General features: G+C 36.0%; 1 protein-coding gene across 2 annotated transcripts; it reads left to right on the top strand.

Moving 5' to 3' along the window:
* Window positions 1-820: 820 nt before the first annotated feature.
* LOC128677015 (putative helicase mov-10-B.1) lies at window positions 821-16,966 on the top strand. Of its 2 annotated transcripts, XM_053757542.2 has the most exons (21): window positions 821-991; window positions 1,461-1,511; window positions 1,988-2,114; window positions 3,125-3,245; window positions 3,945-4,107; window positions 4,305-4,432; window positions 4,586-4,689; window positions 5,015-5,152; window positions 5,906-6,002; window positions 6,610-6,706; window positions 6,951-7,056; window positions 7,541-7,711; window positions 8,215-8,362; window positions 8,919-9,067; window positions 9,421-9,555; window positions 9,828-10,021; window positions 10,585-10,733; window positions 11,007-11,125; window positions 14,080-14,191; window positions 14,422-14,598; window positions 15,128-16,966. In XM_053757542.2, exons 2-21 carry the CDS (start codon window positions 1,490-1,492, stop codon window positions 15,404-15,406), a joined length of 2,736 nt encoding a protein of 911 aa, XP_053613517.1. In that variant the 5' UTR covers window positions 821-991; window positions 1,461-1,489; the 3' UTR covers window positions 15,407-16,966. The 2 variants fall into 2 exon arrangements, with proteins under 2 accessions (XP_053613517.1, XP_053613519.1); XM_053757544.1 differs by lacking the exons at window positions 821-991; window positions 1,461-1,511; window positions 3,125-3,245.
* The last annotated feature ends 724 nt before the right edge of the window (window positions 16,967-17,690 follow it).

The following is a 17,690-nucleotide window of genomic DNA, read 5'->3' as shown; positions in this document are numbered from 1 at the left end:
TTATACGTTTTATCTGGAAGCATAGCACCTTGAAACCTTACCTAGTTTAATTTTAATCTTTTTACTCGACTGCCCAAATTAGGAGTGCATTGTTATTTGTTGCATTATTACATGTAACAAATAGGGAGTATTATTGCGCATTTATTCCGCCAGAGTGCATAAGTTGATGGAAACGTTTATTTTAGAGTACTTTATTAATTCTTTCAATATGTAAGCATTCGTTTGTGTAAATATACAACACTGTACATATTTGGTTGCCTAAATATTGGGAAAAATCGTTTTCCATAAGATAATAAAACTTCGAAAACTATGGGATACGCCTCACGCTGTAAAATTTTTGAGCCAGTAAACGGTCGAAAAGAAGCTCGGAACACTTCACATGTGAAGACTTATTAAAATATGAACTTCATACAGGTAAGATCTTCAGTCAAAATCAAGTTTATACCAGTTTATGACCACAGTTGACCAAATAATGCAGAACATAACCTAAACTTGTTTTATTATTTTCAGGATAATCCACTAAATCCTTCATTTTTCCTTTAAACTCGCACACGATTGCGTAGAAGGTTTTTTGTTCGTAAATCTGCAACAATATTGAAAATTGGCGCTTTTTGCCTCCATTGGTTGTGTACCTTAGTTGTACCAGTAGCGCCATCTGCGCTGAGCTTTGAGTAATATGCCGTATTCAAAGCGAGAGATCAAGTGTGTAGGGCGCACCCAATAGAGCGTAGGGCAACACTAAGACTTCATTTAGTAACTGTCAGTGTCAGTTATTTTTATTGTCTTTGGCTTCAAATACTTTCGTTATCTCTTTTCTTTGTTCTTGTTCGGGGAATTCCAATTCCAAGAAGTGGGAAAATCTAATCTACCTACATAAAATGTGACTGCGCTTACTGCACCGCATTATTTTAGCTTTTCTGTATCAGTTGATGTGGGTTGATGTTTAAAGATTACATTTCAATGTGGGTCTTGTGATTGAAAAGTTTGTCAGGTAAGTACAACAATGTCCAATATATTATAAAATCATACTGACTTCCACTTCTTCAGGTAATTTCAAATTGGATATCAACAACGTTTATCTTCAGTGATATGAGGTACGGTACTACTTGCATTAATAATTTCTATTGGAGCTTAAATACATCATCACAGTGGGTACATTTAAATTACTGCTGACTAGGTAGCTACTAGCTACTAGGGTTTGTGCTGCTCAACTGCTGATATAGCACATACCATTTACTTGTGTTGTACTTACAACAACAATTAAAAAATATAAAATAACAATTTTTGGCATTTTTTTGTGTTTAATTATTTACAAAGTCTAGACAAAATTGTTATTTTATATTTTTATTATAATAAATTTATATAAACTACTATTTTTGCCAACTATAATATCTACCATTCTACTAAAATAAAATCATACAGTGTGATTTTTTATAATTTTATTATTATGACTCTTACAGGTTTGAGATTCATAAAAATAACCAATAAAATGGAGGAAACAAATAAGAAAGGTAAAAATAATAATCCACATTCTCTCTTTCCGGTGAATGAAAACATTGTGAGTAAACCTGCACTCTAGTTGATGATTTATCAGCTAGGTATTGTGTGACTTTGTGATATGGAGAAGTCAGTGCCCAACTACTCCATTAATATTTATAAATAAGTGGTTTTTTATTCACATAATGTTATTGATTCACATTTATCACAATATACTTTTAGGGTTCCATACAAAAATAACGGAACCCTTATTGGATCAATTGTGTGTCGTCTGTTGTCCATCTGTCACAAACAATTTGCTGTGAACTGACTGGTCCTATTGGATCAAATCAGGTGAAATTTGGTAATGTGATGTAATTCTCTGACCCAAACACAGACATGCAGAGTAAATAAATATATTTTTTTCAAATAGGGTGATTTTAGGTGTACATAAAGGTGATTATAGGTGCACATAATGTATTGATTAATTAAAGAAAAATTTAAATTTTAGGTAACAGAATCTTCTGTGAAGTATGTGGTGTAGTGGATGAGTTTTACGATGAGAATGCTGAGGTGTTCCATGATAACACCCCAAAACATATCTGCAACACAATTCTCTATGACTGTAAGAAAAATAAGTAAGTTCTTTGTACATTATTTTTAAAAAATATCAAGCCAACCTCTGTAGACTAACGGTCATCATGCTAGGCTGCTACACTGGAGGTCCCAGGTGCGATTTTATTGTCGTCAGGGAGATTTTGTGGCATTTAACTCCTGACAAAAACCCATGTCCGTGCTGTAAATTGTTCCCTCATTGGAAGCCATCCTGGGTGCACCATCTGGTCATGCTTATCATAATAATCCATTGTCATTGAAACTGAAAGACTCTGTAGGAGAACTGGAAGTAGGAGAAGTCTAACATGCGAGATTTGATTAGAGACAAACAAGCAAACATGAACAGGTGAAACTAAATAAAAAAAGCTTGTAATTAAAATATACCTAGTAGGTATATTTGTTTAGGATCCCATAACAGAAATCTCAAAATTATGTGTTATCTGTTTTATTTGTCTATATAAATTATTTATTAATGTGTATTTTTTGTTAGAGCTTTGAAATAAGCAACATAAATGATTTAAAATGATAATGTGATTTCATAGAACAGCAATATTTTTTAAAATTCTACTACCTATTTATGCTGACAAAGTCTAAACAGATAATACTCACTCAAGTACTTAATATCTAATATTTATCAGAACTGATGTCATCACATGTGTATATTAGGTTTATTGAACATATAAATTGTTTATAACTAAAACTACTTAACAAAATATACAATAATAGAACAGCTAAATTAACCTAAAATTAAAACTAAAGTATAAATAGGTATTGAATTAATTTCAATGAAAAATTGTTAAATCCTAAATATATTGTATATTATTGCTAGCTGGCTAGGCTTGGCTTTTATCACTTAGGAGTATAAAATTATAATGGACCTATTCTCATTGTAGGTCTGAGAATACCTGCTGATTGTACACATAAAGTTGTATCATAATCGGACCAGCCTTTTTGGAGTAGTATAGCAACTAACACTAACATGAAATTATGTATATGTACAAAGATTTTAATCCAACCCTAAACCTTTCTTCAGAAAAAGCTTCAGCAAGAATAGAGATGGAATTATTATCTATGGCTCGGCTCAAAGTCAAGCGCATGGCAATGCTGTCACTGACAACGTCGAAAAAAGCGACCATCAGAAAATCAGAATCAATGTGAGTTTACTGCCATTGTTCTTGATAGATGTAACTATGACTTAACCAAATACTGGTTTTAGCACTGTTTACAAGTTGATCAATTTACTAATTAGAGTAGTAGTCAATATGATTATGTTATATGTTATCTAAATTACATGCCTATATTTTAATTTATTTTTAAGATATATCCTACTAGCATTTGCTCGCGGCTTCGCCTGCGTAAATTTCCCACATGAAAATTCACTTACTTCTCCATACTCTACTAGAAGACTAATTAAGTAGATAAAGTGTTAAGCAAACGAACTTATTTTCGCATTTATAATATTAAGCCTGAAAAGAATTGTAAATCTATTTGGACATGAAAATGCTCATGTTTATCAGTTTCATGTCCAAGCAAATTTTAGATTAAATTTATCATACACAGTTATCACTAAAGTAGACAATACTGTATGAGCGAGAGGATGTGAATATACTTTCGCCCTTGAATAGAACAAGCCCATGTCCTTTCGAAGCGACTAGGGGGAAATATGGATGTAAATGCCTTGTCAGTTGATAGGTAACAATAGCATTCCCAGAGACGGTTAACATCAAGCAGGCGGCCGGTCGTAAAATCGTAGCCAAATAATAGGGAAAGATGAAACACTGTATGTATGATGTAAACACGGAGGCGAATAGGATCGTCTCTGTTTAACCTGCAAAATTATTCTGTTTTCACAGGTGAAGCCTGGGCAATCGGCAAGGTTCTCGTTCAGTATGGCCAACGACATGCGTAATGAAGATGTGCTTGTGGTGGGGATATTGATGGCTCATCCTCAGCCCAATTTTGTGGCTAATGACCACCCTTATGTGTTTGGGGAGGAACCGCACACCTTGGCTAAAAGTTAGTTCTTTGAGTTGCATTATTTGAATTTAATTTCGCGACGAATTGAACACCGCGTTCATGAGTGCCCTAAAATATTAAATGGCCCAACAAAATGATCAACAGTGAGAATAGATATCATAGGCATAATGTATAATTCAGGATACGACTGGCAGTTTTTTATTTCTTTTCTCTCAAATTATTTTTTATTTTTCCAGAACAGAGCATCCCAAATGCAGTGGCGATAGATTTCATGGCCTCTGATATAGGACAGTATGAAATGCCTGTTATATTTACTTTCTTCAAACCTAGTGAGGAAAGGAGTTTAATTTTCATGCGCGAAATGGTATGTATTTTTTAGTCCTAATAAAACAATCTATTTGTCCACGAGTGTATGGATTTTATTCGAAATTGCCCGACCAAATATTCAAAATAGACCAAATGAGAAAGTAGACCGATTTTTCTGGAGCTTTTTCAATTTAAAGTATAATTTTTTCAGGTGGTTTATGTCCAAGAAAACCCATTATCATACATTCCAACTAGGAGTCCATATAACAGCGAGCATTGGGCTAAGCCAGATCATTTCATCAGATCTACCAATGTGTATGTATAAAATAAATATGTTACATTTTTCTTTTGTTTTTAACTATTCCTATGATCAACCGCAGCTTCAGCTCCAGTATAAATAAATAAATAGTTTCAAATTCATTGCAAATTCGGCACTATTACTGCGACATAAAATTCCGTACGTATAACTAGATATGCGGCTAACTAAACGATTTCAAGAAAATCATATATAATATGCTAAATTTGAAAAACAAGCTATTGTGCGGCAACAAGCCGCAGCTTCGCCTGCGGTTGCCTCGGGTCATTAAGCATATCTATTTTGCATTCATAATTATTAACATGGATAACTGTATTCTTGCAGGATTCAACAACAAATGTTCAAAGTACCGAAACTCCTTAAAATCCTCTTCCCTCGAGGTTTGAACGAGGACTCGTTGGAAGGACTTCATCTGCCCCGTGAGGAGCTCAACCAACTGAGAGTGGTACTCATTGACACCAGGTATTAAACATAATCCAACCAGACTTATACATTCATATATTCTTTAGAGGGAGGATAAAGATAAGTTGTAATGAGGAAATATACTTATTTCGACATAATTTATTGTGATTTTTTGTCATCAAAATATATTTGCAACGTTTGTGTCTATGATTTATGACGTAATCACTTCATAATGTCTCATCGCATTTGGAAGGGACTTCAAAAATTTATTGAATTATTTGAATGTTCCAGATATATTTAATCAATTTAGTGATAACACAATCGGAAAAACAGAATTAGCACTTTTATCGTTATTTTATTAGATTTCGATTTGTAAATAAGGTATCGTATCTACATCAAATCATGCGAGAAGAATGGATTTAAATAAACTATTGGATATCTTTTTAAAGTAATGAAACAATTTGAACATAAAATTAATTATTATTTTTTATTTATTACATGCTTCGAAGGGTTATAAAGAGTGATCAACAAATATATTTTTGTTAATTTTTTTTTGTTCGGCTTGGTGTATATTTTTTGAATATAAAAGTTTTGACAAAATATAGGTATTTGTTTTTTCAAGAAACTCAAATAAATATTTATTTATAATTATTGTTATTTTTATACTTTTTGTAATTATACATTCAGTATAGTTACATTTTTAAAATAAGCTGTTAAAATTGTATATGAATGATTATATTTATATAATATTAAATAATACATTTATTTATATAATATGCTGTTGGAATGATAATTTCTAATATTTTGTTTCAGAGCTATTCTTGAAGAAGGAATTACCAAAGAAAATTATATGATATATTTCCATCATTTACTTTGGTGGGAAGAAGTTATTGAGAGAATTAATTTGAGAGTATGTATATACTATAATACCCAAACACAAACGTGCAGAGTAATTAAATGTTAGGATAATTTTCGGGGGGGTAAATTAGGAAATAAAAAAGTTTTGCAAATCTTATTATGAGGCTCGTTATGAGGATCTCAAATATAGCTTTGTTAATATTGTAAATAAACAGGTTCGATGTAATTCGTGAAAAATACGAAAATAACTGCTTTTATGAAGAAAATATTAATTGATTGAGAAAAATTGTATAGATGGCGTTAATTTCTTTTAAATGTAATTCATTTAATAAAAATTTAATAGATGCCGTCATCCCGTCTCCACATCATCGCCAAATAGTTTGCCAAACTTTGGCGGATTCAGGATACATTGCTGGTTCTTGGTACTCATACAAATTAAGCAATATTCACTCATTCGCGTCCGTATATGTCTGAATTCGGCGACAGTGTGGAGTTGGCCTCCTTGATATTCGAAAAAAATAATACAAAATTTAATTCATTGCCTGTAGATTACAACAAAACCTATACGAATTTTAAAAATTGTACGTAACCCTCTCGCGATTTTAACTCGCTCTGGACCTGATTTTCCTTTTTATTTCTTATTAATATTAGTTTTTTAGAAATACAACATGACTATGGTGAAGCTGGAGAAAGTGGGAGACTTGTATATGTTGGAAGTTCCTGGATTAGCGGAAAAGCGGCCATCTTTATTGCGTGGTAAATACATATTTTTTATCCAGGTTTCAATGACGTATTTAGCTTATAAATGTGTATACCACTATTCGCCTCTGTTTAAGGCGTTAAGTTATGTCAGATGCCTCACCTTAAAGCTGGCATTAGTCAGATTTAGCTTTTTGTCAATCTATGTGATTTATCCATATATATTTATTAATAAACGCGTCAGTAGATATCCAAGCTTATTGACAATTTACTCAGCTAAAACCATGACTCTTAACAACAGGCGATCGAGTAGTAATACGCCCCGTAGAAAACACCACGGTTCATTTCGAAAGCTACATCAAGAGTTTGGAAGACTGCAAAATTCACTTGGCTGGATTTGATGACAAGTAAGTTTTTATCATTAATATTATTAGGTTATTTGACTACAATGAAAATATCATCAGACTGTAAGTTTATAACTTTTTAAGCCAATTGAGCCCAACCTTACTTTAAAAATACTAGTGATTTTTCGTCGACGTGCACAATATTATGATGATATTTTTCCAAAAAAAAAAAATTCTCAAGATTTTATCAAATCACTCACATACCTATGTGTTATTGTATAATGAAAAATTATTTATTTTAAGTATTATCTGAAAACCAACACTATGGAGTGTCTGGCTAATATTATTTAGCTATATGGCTAATATTATTTATTCTTAACTGAAAATAATTGCTTATCTGCTTTTCTTTTCACACTCTCCTTTCGCGAGAAATTTCATTTGAATTTAGCAGCACCTTTATACTTAATTTCCTATGTGTTGTCTGTCCCTTTCCGGTATCTCTGTGTAGTACGATTGTGAAAAAATGTCGTTTCCACGTGTCTCGCAGCTTCCACAGCCACTTCAGCCCGGACGCGGACTTCGACGTGCGCTTCCTGATGTCCCGCGTGCCGCTGGAGAGGATGCACGAGGCCGTGTCCAAGCTGCACTCCAGCAAGCAGGTCTGCCGCGTCTTCCCCGTGCCCAACAACAAGCCCGTCAAACTGAAGACTATAGACAGGTCAGTTATTAGTTAAAACTGAAGAAGAAAGGGACTTTGAACCGTCTACATAATAATTATTTAGGTGTTTCAATAACTTCCAGATAAACTGCGTAACGAGTGACACACTAGATGGCGATTTTCCCAGTTGTTACAAGGATTATTACCTAAATCATTGTAGATGGCCCTTAGTTTCTCGGTTTAGTTATCGATGTATATCAAAATTTTAGGTTAAGACAGCTACGACTGAATGAGACAGTTATAGTTGCAAACGGATTTTTAACGAACCAGATTTTTTGACATAGCAATAGAAATGGTTAAGATTGGTTGGTAAACACCCAGCATTTCCAGCCAAGAGTATACAACACTTTCTATAATTTTCTACTATATGCAGACTTGTAAAAGTATTATATTTTTTTTATACCACCAAGCAAACAGGCATGCAATCCAGCGGATGGTAAATGGTCACCACAGCCTATAGACGCCTGCAACACCATGATTGTCTTAAAAATGAAATGTTCTAGATTCTACAACAAGCTGATAAAAGACAACTCTGAGCAGCGGTCGGCGGTGCAGCACATAGTGTCGGGCACGGCGGGCAAGGCGCCCTACATCGTGTTCGGGCCGCCCGGCACCGGCAAGACCATGACCATCGTGGAGGCCATCATACAGGTAGCTCAGGGTTTACTCTCCACCATATAATACAGTGGAGCCCTTGTTCGGAATAAATTAGACATAGAAAATAGACACAGACTAATATCAAAATAAATAATTTAGTTGGCAGTAAATTACAAACAACTTTTTACTAGATGAATTAGTGTGCTGCAGCAAGGTAAAATGAGCGTAACTCAGTGAGATTTGTGCATGATAGCAGAAACACTGATTTTCAGTTATTGCCATCAATGCAGGTGCGAGTGCTAAACTTCTTAAAACCAATACGCTTGTTTGTTTACAATAATTACCCAGATAAACACAAATCCAAACTATCTGTCCATATGCATACTTGCGTTTATATCCTTGTGTGATATTAGCCTTAGCAATATAATAATATAATAATAATAGAACCAATCTGTACCACTCCCACACACTAACATCGAACTGTTATGAATTAACATACTTTACATACGCATGTAAGCTTCCCAACCCTAGATATAGTTTAATTTTTACCTACCTATTTATAAGGCTCACTCTTGTAATTAGAAAAAAAAATGAACGTGGTTATTTCCAGATAGTGGTGAGCAACCCGCGCAACCGCGTGATGGTGTGCACGGACTCCAACATGGCGGCCGACCACATCGCCGTCATGCTGCTGCACTACAACAAGACCCTCAACATCACCAACTATCTGCTAAGAGCCAACTCACAGTCCAGGGAATGGTGAGTGCACTGCTCTATGAATTAAAGAATAAATTTATTTTCAGGCAAACACGGTGGATGTACATAATATGACAAAATGATATCTAGATTCAACTGAAGAAGCGTGTTGCATCGACAGTTTACATGTGAATGTTCAAGTATGTAATGTCAGAAGTCTTAAGACTACTTGTATAAAATCTAACACCAGTGTTAGTAATAACACACGCGATAAGAAACAAGGTTAGATAATTCAAAATACAATTTTACTTCAAGCTGACATTACGCATCTGGCACTCGACATTTTAAGATAAAAAAAGTATATCCATTTTCAAATAATATCAACTTTGAATCAACCGTAATGATCGCGTTTACAGGTCAGTGATGCCGCCGGTGCTGGCGCCCGTGTCCAACGGGACCAGCTATGAGAACTTCTATTCTGTCAGCAATGTACAGATGGCCTCGTACAGGATCGTCATCACTACGCTCTCGCACGCCGCCAAATACGCTTCGTAAGTTATCATCTTGATTTTAGATCTGATCTCTCATTTGGCTTTCCGGATTCCTACCGAGACAAAGTTTCGGAGTTCAAGATTTGGTTTCCTACTTTTGATAAGCGTTTATTGAACTTTCATTGTACATACCAGGGAAATGTTGGTTCGAGTGGAACCTTGTAACTCTTGATACATTTCGATTAAATAGCACGGTGGCACGTCGATTTCTAAATATTTTTTTAACAACGTCAAAGTATTAATGTCTTAAGTCTTTATTTTCTCCTTTACAGACCCCGAAACCAAACATCCCATAAGGTGCAAATGACTCACCTGTTCATCGACGAAGCTGCGCAAGCGTCGGAGCCGGCGACGCTGGTGCCGATCTGCGGGCTGCTGGCGCCCAGCGGCAAGCTGGTGCTGGCCGGCGACCCCCAGCAGCTGGGGCCCGTCTGCATCTCCAGGGAGGCCCAGCACAGGGGGCTGGGTGAGCCTTCAATTTTTTCTATTTAAGCTTTACAAAAGGGGAGGCATTTGCCCAGCAGTGGCACACATAAACTAAATAGGCTATCAAAAAAGAGGTTCCCCAAACTGACATGACACAGCAACAAGCGTTAGAGACGAGCTTGAAAAACGAAATGAAATGAAAAATTACTACTTACTTAACCAAACCCTCTTCAACCCTTTTAAGGATTGAATTTTCAAAAGTCATTTCTTAGCTGACGTTTCCTAGTCACAAACTATATTCCTGCCAAATTCATGTTTATTGGCCTAAGTTGGCTCAATACTATTCGAAACGTGATAAGTGAGTGAATTGATTTTAATTTTTATATTATTATTGTATAATTTGACTTACTATTAGTTATTAGCTGATGCCCGCAGCTCCGCTCGTGGAAGAATATTTTTGACTTCATCATAAACTATATCTATACCAAATAACATTAAAATCGGCACAGTGATTTAGCTATAAAAATGAGATGGACGGAAAGTCAAACTTTCACATTTATAATAATCGAATGGATTTTAATCAAACATTTGCTCTATTTCCAGGCACTTCTCTGTTGGAGCGACTGCATCGAACATATAAGAACCTTTACTCTAATGACAATAATTATATCACGATGCTCATCAAAAACTTCCGTTCCGACCCCGACATCCTCGCCATTCCTAACCGCCTCTTCTACAACGATAACTTGGTGGTAAGCTTAAAATATTATTTATTTTTTTATCCTTACGTACCATTATACTAGCTTCGGCTCGCGGCTTCGCCTGCGTGGATTCGAAAGAAACAAGATTTTCATACAAGCTTTCATTCTTCCATTATAGTCATTAGGGGTCGATTTTTAAAAGAAAAGTAGCCTATGTTTGATCAAAATCGGTCTAGCGGTTTAGCCGTGAAAGCGGAACAGAGCAATACTTCGATAATTGTAAATGTAGGTTAAACTGTAAGTGTGGTGCGTGCTCGTGCACAGGCGCAGGCGGAGCGCGACGCGCTGAGCGCGCTGGGCGTGCTGGGCGGCGCTCGCGGCCGCCGCGCGCTGCTGTTCCACGCCGTGCACTCCGTCGAGCAGCGCATGGGCAACGCGCCCAGGTACAACCGCCACTATACTATCACATTATTCATTCATTCACCATTCTTACTTCATACAAAAAAAATTCTTATCCGAAATTACCGCCGTATATCACACTTAAAAGTCTGTGAACACCTTACATGCTCTTTGATTACAACATTCAACTTCAGAAAAATTGGTCAAATATATTTATATACCTATCATATTATTTTGTTTGTTGACATTGTCAATTAGAATTTTGACGTCATGGCGCAACGTCGCGCATCGGATACTACTATTGATCGAATCTTTCGAACAAACTAAATTAAACGTCTAAGGGTAGATTGCACTCTGAAGTCAACTTGCGCAGAAAAACGCAAAGTACGCTATTTTATCAAAACGTAAACGTTTTTATGTGCCAAATCAGGTGTCAGCCACGTCGATAGTCTGTCACACTGAGCTTACGGACCACCATGTAGAAATGGCTGCCGTTACATTTGGCACTCCTCATACAAAGACTACCAAGAATCGCTACCGCAGCAAAATCGATTACAAGGGTCTGGCCGAAAGTATTGATTCTATCGTCTGGTGGGAAGTTTTGGAGTGTGCATGCCCTAATAGAACCGCAGAAAAATTCGATGCTCTGTTGAAAGATGCTGTAGCCAAGCATACTAAACTTGTGAAAGTACGTAACTCGCAATTTAACATTCAGCCTTGGATGATACCAGGACTCATTAGGTGCGCGATTCACAAAGATAAACTTCATGCTCAAGTTAAAAAAAATTCAGATGATTCTGCTAAAAAGGAGATTTTCATAAAATATAGAAATTTTTATCAGAATCTACTCAGAAAGCTCAAATCGGACTCCAAACTATTAAATGAAAATCTAAACAATCCCAAGAAACTCTGGCAAAACATAAGCAAAATTACTCATACTCGTAAGCAAAAATCCAGAACATGTAATCTTACCAATATTAAGAACTCACCCACGGAGTCTCTGAACCACTGCAATGACTATTTTTCAACAATTGGGCAGATTCTGGCTAAGAAAACATTAACTTATAGAAAAGAAACTGAAGATGACTTGGCTGCGCGCTTTGGACTATCGGCATCGGGTCCTACTAAATCATTTTTTCTTAGTCCAACTGATGCACATGAGGTATTATCTCTAATACAAAAGGTATTATCTCTAATCAATCGGGAAATCTATTGCGGTTCCTTTGGCTCACATTTTTAATCTCAGCTTTTCAACGGGCATTTTCCCAGATATCTGGAAAATTGCTGCAGTGTCCCCGATCCATAAACATGGTGCTAAAGACGATCCTATGAACTACAAACCTATTTCTCTGCTGAGTTCCCTGTCAAAACTTCTGGAAATCTTAGTAAATACAAGGCTGATTTCCTTCCTAGACAAACACAATTTGATATCAGACTCGCAATTTGGATTTAGGAGAAACAATTTTGAATTGCATCCTCTGTAGATACAGAGGATGCAATTTCTCTTCTGGTGAACAAAGTCGTTTCCCATCTGGATAATGGACGAGCCTGTGTCGGCGCTTTTCTCGATTTAGCAAAGGCGTTTGACACAGTGTCTATCAAGATACTCCTAAGAGAGATAGAAATAATGGGTGTGAGAGGTTTAGCCTTGAAGTGGTTCTCTAGTTATCTGAGTGATAGATACCAATGTGTGAAAGCAGAATTTGCAGTGAGTCAACGCAAACCTGTACTTTTTGGAGTACCTCAAGGGAGTATTTTGGGTCCCACCCTGTTCTTGGCATACATAAATGATCTTCCTTCATTAACAACACCCTACAGTTCCATCATATGCTACGCAGACGACACGGCTATTATATTCTCTGCTGAAAATTGGAAGAACTGCCATGAAGAGGTCAGTAAGGGCCTGTCCCAAATTTCGATGTGGTTGTTCAACCACATCGAAATTTGCAAAATCAGCAAATCAAAGCAAATCTCCTTACTCGTAATGTCCAGAAAACTAAATTGATTTGTTTTTATAAAACAACAATTTCTGCTCCGACACAATTTCCAAAAATCAAAATTCACAAATGTATGAGCGATTACCCGACTTGTTCGGATCCTCAATGCGGGGAGGTAAAAAGGTCGAAGACAATTTTTTACCTGGGGGTAACACTCGATGAAAAGCTCAATTTTGCTGCTCATATTGACGTCGCGTGCGGGAGAGTGCGGAAACTGATCCACACTATGAAACTGCTAAGAGATGCGGCAAATTTCCAGTTGTTAAAGAGCGTGTATTTGGCACTTTGTCAATCTATCTTAACATATTGCATAGTGGTATGGGGTAGTGCATCAATGACATACCTCATCAAACTTGAGCGTGCACAAAGAGCTGTACTGAAGGTAATGTTGTGTAAGCCTTTCAGACACCTTACTTCTGAGCTATATAAAGAGGCACAAGTCCTGAGTGTACGCAAACTTTACATCCTATAGGTAATATTGGATAAACATAAACAAGAACAAAAACTGCCGAACTACAATGACTTGCTCCGAAGGCGAATTTTTAGAGTAGAGTTACCGCTCGTTAATACCGTGTTTTCACACCGGTTTGAACCTTTTGTTTCAAATTTAATTTATAACAAAATGATACGTTTGTGTAACATAAAAACTTGGTTGGTTAGAGCACTACTAATGACCTGGGACTATGTTCAAACTGAGTTGTTGTTGACGACTTTGAAGTGACTTTATACTTTGTCTATCCCTATCTTCTCATTTTTGTAGTACACAAATATGTATAGTTTAATAGATTATGTGTAATAAACCTTATTGTCATTGGCTTTTTAAATAAACATTGTTAACCTGTTTTTGGCTGCCACAGGACAGGGTTGCAGCCTACTGGTAAATTATTTTTGTATACGTGCAAGTTTATAATTCATTCACGTCAGCGGCGCGCAAGTTAAAATCAATATCAAATTTGACGGTGCAACTCACCCTAAATAAACTTGATATTCAACACGCACAGTTACTTCAATGAGCGCGAGCTGGACATGGTGAAGAGATATATCAAGGCGCTGGTGACGCAGCACCAGGTGCTACCCGAGGACATCGGCGTCATCGCGCCTTACATCCGGCAGGTGGGTACTACTTACAGGTGTACCCAGGCGTTTATTTTTTTTTTAATTACTCATTAAAATTATTTTTGAAAGTAATTAAATTTAATTGTAACTATTTATATTTATATTCATTTATTTGCTAACTAAGTGTACAATGATGGTCTTAAAATCATTACACATTAGTTACTTATAAATTAGTCACCTTCTATAGGTATTGCAATTCTGTGGTTGATAAGTGTCAACGTCCATAGGTGTACAAAGTCAAAGGCTGGCTGACAAACGAGAACTACGAGAAGATCGAAGTGGGCACGGTGGAGTCGTTCCAGGGCAAGGAGAAGCGCGTCATCATCGTGACCACCGTCCGCGCCAACTGCAAGCTGCTGGACTACGACGCCAAGTACAGCCTCGGCTTCCTCGTCGATGATAAGGTCGGCCAACTGTTCATACCTACAGGGATCTCTTCTCTTTGCATAATTATGTTTTTTCTTATATGCTTTAACGTAACAATGTTACCATAACTTGTTTGGTCTTATCAGTACTTTCGCATAACCTGTGTTTGGCATTGGCATATATATTTTTTGTATACTAATTAATTAATCAATTAAAAAAAAAACTGGTAGGTTTGTTAGTTCACTGTGTTTGTGGACTATCACAAAAGCGAGCATGCCAAATATTACGTGGCAAGTGAAATAAAAAGTTTTGAAATGTATTCTTCAATATTATTAATAGCTGTTATACTAAATGTTATGCGTTAATAACATTAGGATAAGCACAAATATACCATGCTTTATTAAAATTAAAATTTTATGCAAATTGATAGGGAACCATATCGACAAAAAATATATAATTTAAAAACTTTTGAGGGCCGAGTGATTGCTCTCATAAGTTTCGGTGCTGTGCTGCCACCGCCCCAATTAATCCAACAGAAGAGATAAAAGAATGACACGTTTCTTACAGAGATTCAACGTAACCCTGACCAGAGCGAAGGCCAAGCTGATTATAATCGGCAACCCAGCGTGCCTCGTGCGCGACCGCAAGTGGCGCGAGTACATGGACCTCTGTCGCGAGTACGACTGCTACTTCGGAGAGGAGTCGCAGCAGCTGGAGAGAACTGCTGCCTTGCATCTCGAGGTCAAGTCCAGGTTGAACAAAGCTCGGATCTTGGAAACTCTAAACATGATGAAAGAAGAAAAGAATAAAAAAGATAAGAAAAATAAGAAAAAGAATATCGTTTAGTTTTAAGGGTTTAAGGCGTGTTGAATGGAGTGGATCGGGCGGAACTATCATCTGTTCCGCCACTCAATAATAAGCAATTTACATACTACCCTGCCGAGTTCACTCTGGACCTGACGTCTAGTGCAACGTCTTGTGCAACTAAAATATGATGACAGGAATCGGCGTCCGACTAACCGTACTGAAGCAACGCAACTTGTTGCAAACGTTTGTTATAACTAATCAATTAACCGAATTTACATTTCAAGATAAAGACTGGCCATAGAGCGTCATTATTAATAATTAAGTACATAAAGTCACCCTCATGCTGTCTACCAAATGTTATGATAAAATTAATTACTATAAGAGAATAGTACGTAAATGAATACCTAATTCATATTACAGGGTTCAATAATTTCGTAAAAAATATAAGTTGTTGGCATTTAAAGGGTAGTAAGGTACATACCTTGTTAATCTTTTTTAGTTATTTTTATTAGTGTTACGAACTATTTGTGATACTTATTCCTAATAGTGCACCCGTTAATTAGGGTTTTGTATTACATTTTACTATACATTATTGTTATTGGACATTAGATTTATGGCACATATATTTTTTTAATGTTATAAAATAAACAATCGTGAAACATCGAAAGCATTAAATACATTTGTATTTTGTTTAGACGATGAAAGCTCAGCTTTCAGAAATTCCCATTTCTTGTATTAGTATTAAACTTCTCTTTATTAAAAATGTATTGAATCAATATGATTTATGAGGATTTTGAGACTTGAAAAGACTTTTTGTCACATGTCAGATAGTCCATTTATTGTTAGTTATAGATCTTTGTTTTTTGTGGTATAGTGTTGTTATGTTAAGTACAGTGGTCACCTGTTCTGTAATAGAAAATGGTTCAGGTATGATGCCTACCTAGGCAACTTTGATGACTTTAATATCTATCTATACAGGTGACTTTTTATACATTGTCAATATTTTGTCTACATGCTCAGTTCATGATTCTGAACAACTTATAGTATGGAAGTAACTCCGAAATCGCAAAAAAAACAGCTGTTCTATACAAAATTTGATAGCTAACTTTGAGTAACGATGTGTCTCATTTCGAATTGATTCGATAGTGAGAAGTGAAATGCTAACCCGCACTTCGCCCACAGTACCATGGACTGAGCATGTAGAAAAAATAATGCCAATGTATAAGAAATCACTGTTGATCAACAAATGACCTTCGCAAAATATAGCTCAACCGCTTGAGTCCTCGTCCACAGTATGCAGAGGGGCGGGGGCAGACGACGATGGGAATCACACCCTCTTATACCCTTGCGCCTCTGTCGGTCTGCCTATTATTCTATTGATTGGTTCGCTGATTTGACATCGTTTTAAAATAGTTTATTAAATATTTTTATGAAGACTACGACAATGAGGTTGCACAAAGAATTTAAATTATATTATATAACTATATTGTTAGATCGTACTATTTTTATAATTTCATATCGAAATTGTTACATACAAATATTACGTTTGGTTATTAGAATTTAAGTGAAGTGATAATAAAGTGATACATTTGTATAAAACTTTGTTTTAATCCAATTGAAATGATGGCTGCAGCCGAAGTTAACTAGAAAAAAAATGGGGTGTGACTGTATTTTAATAAGTATTTTATTACACTCCTCTCTCTCATCTGACCGTTATCCTGGTTCCTTCCGCAGCTACAGAGCGGCGGAGCCCAGCATACAAAATCTGATAATCGACATACCGCTTTTAAGTGCGGCTTCGCCCGCGTTTTTTCCGGGATGAAAAGTACCATGTGCCCTCCATACTCCATACATATAAGTATCCAAAATTCCAAGGTTGGTTGAGTAGATAATAATATTAGGATAAAACTTTTAGTGGGCAAAGTCTGTACACAGAAGATTTTAAAGAAAAATAATTATGGGGGATCTTTAATAGCAGTCAAAACAATTATTTTAGTTTGTTTGCCTGTTCTGTCTGTCTGTATGTTCGTTCATCACGCAAAACTACTGGATATAATTTAATGCGGTTTTCATAGCTGTATAGGGGATAGTCTAACTTAAAATCAAATTCTAGAACCCGAGATACAAAACAAATTACCATTTATTCATTGTAAATGATTTCTACTAATTATAAAGTATGTTCAGCTCGGCAATATTGAGTAAAGGGACGATAGGACGGGAAAACGATTTTTCCAATATTTCGAATATGCTACATTGTTGTATATTTTTACAAATGAATGAATTTTTACATAATGAAAAGATTAATAAAGTACTATAAAATAAA

Source organism: Plodia interpunctella, chromosome 17, assembly GCF_027563975.2.
Source record: "Plodia interpunctella isolate USDA-ARS_2022_Savannah chromosome 17, ilPloInte3.2, whole genome shotgun sequence".
NCBI classification, from domain to species: Eukaryota; Metazoa; Arthropoda; class Insecta; order Lepidoptera; family Pyralidae; genus Plodia; species Plodia interpunctella.
The sequence above is the reverse complement of the archived record's forward strand: the minus strand, read 5'-3'. Positions and strand labels throughout refer to the sequence as shown.

Bases quoted from the DNA above. Each gene is read 5' to 3' on its own strand.
- LOC128677015 (XM_053757542.2), top strand. From the start codon at position 1,490: ATGGAGGAAACAAATAAGAAAG. The intron at 1,512-1,987 runs GTAAAAATAATA...TTTAAATTTTAG, and splicing joins GGAGGAAACAAATAAGAAAG to GTAACAGAATCTTCTGTGAA. The intron at 11,126-14,079 runs GTACAACCGCCA...CAACACGCACAG, and splicing joins CGCATGGGCAACGCGCCCAG to TTACTTCAATGAGCGCGAGC.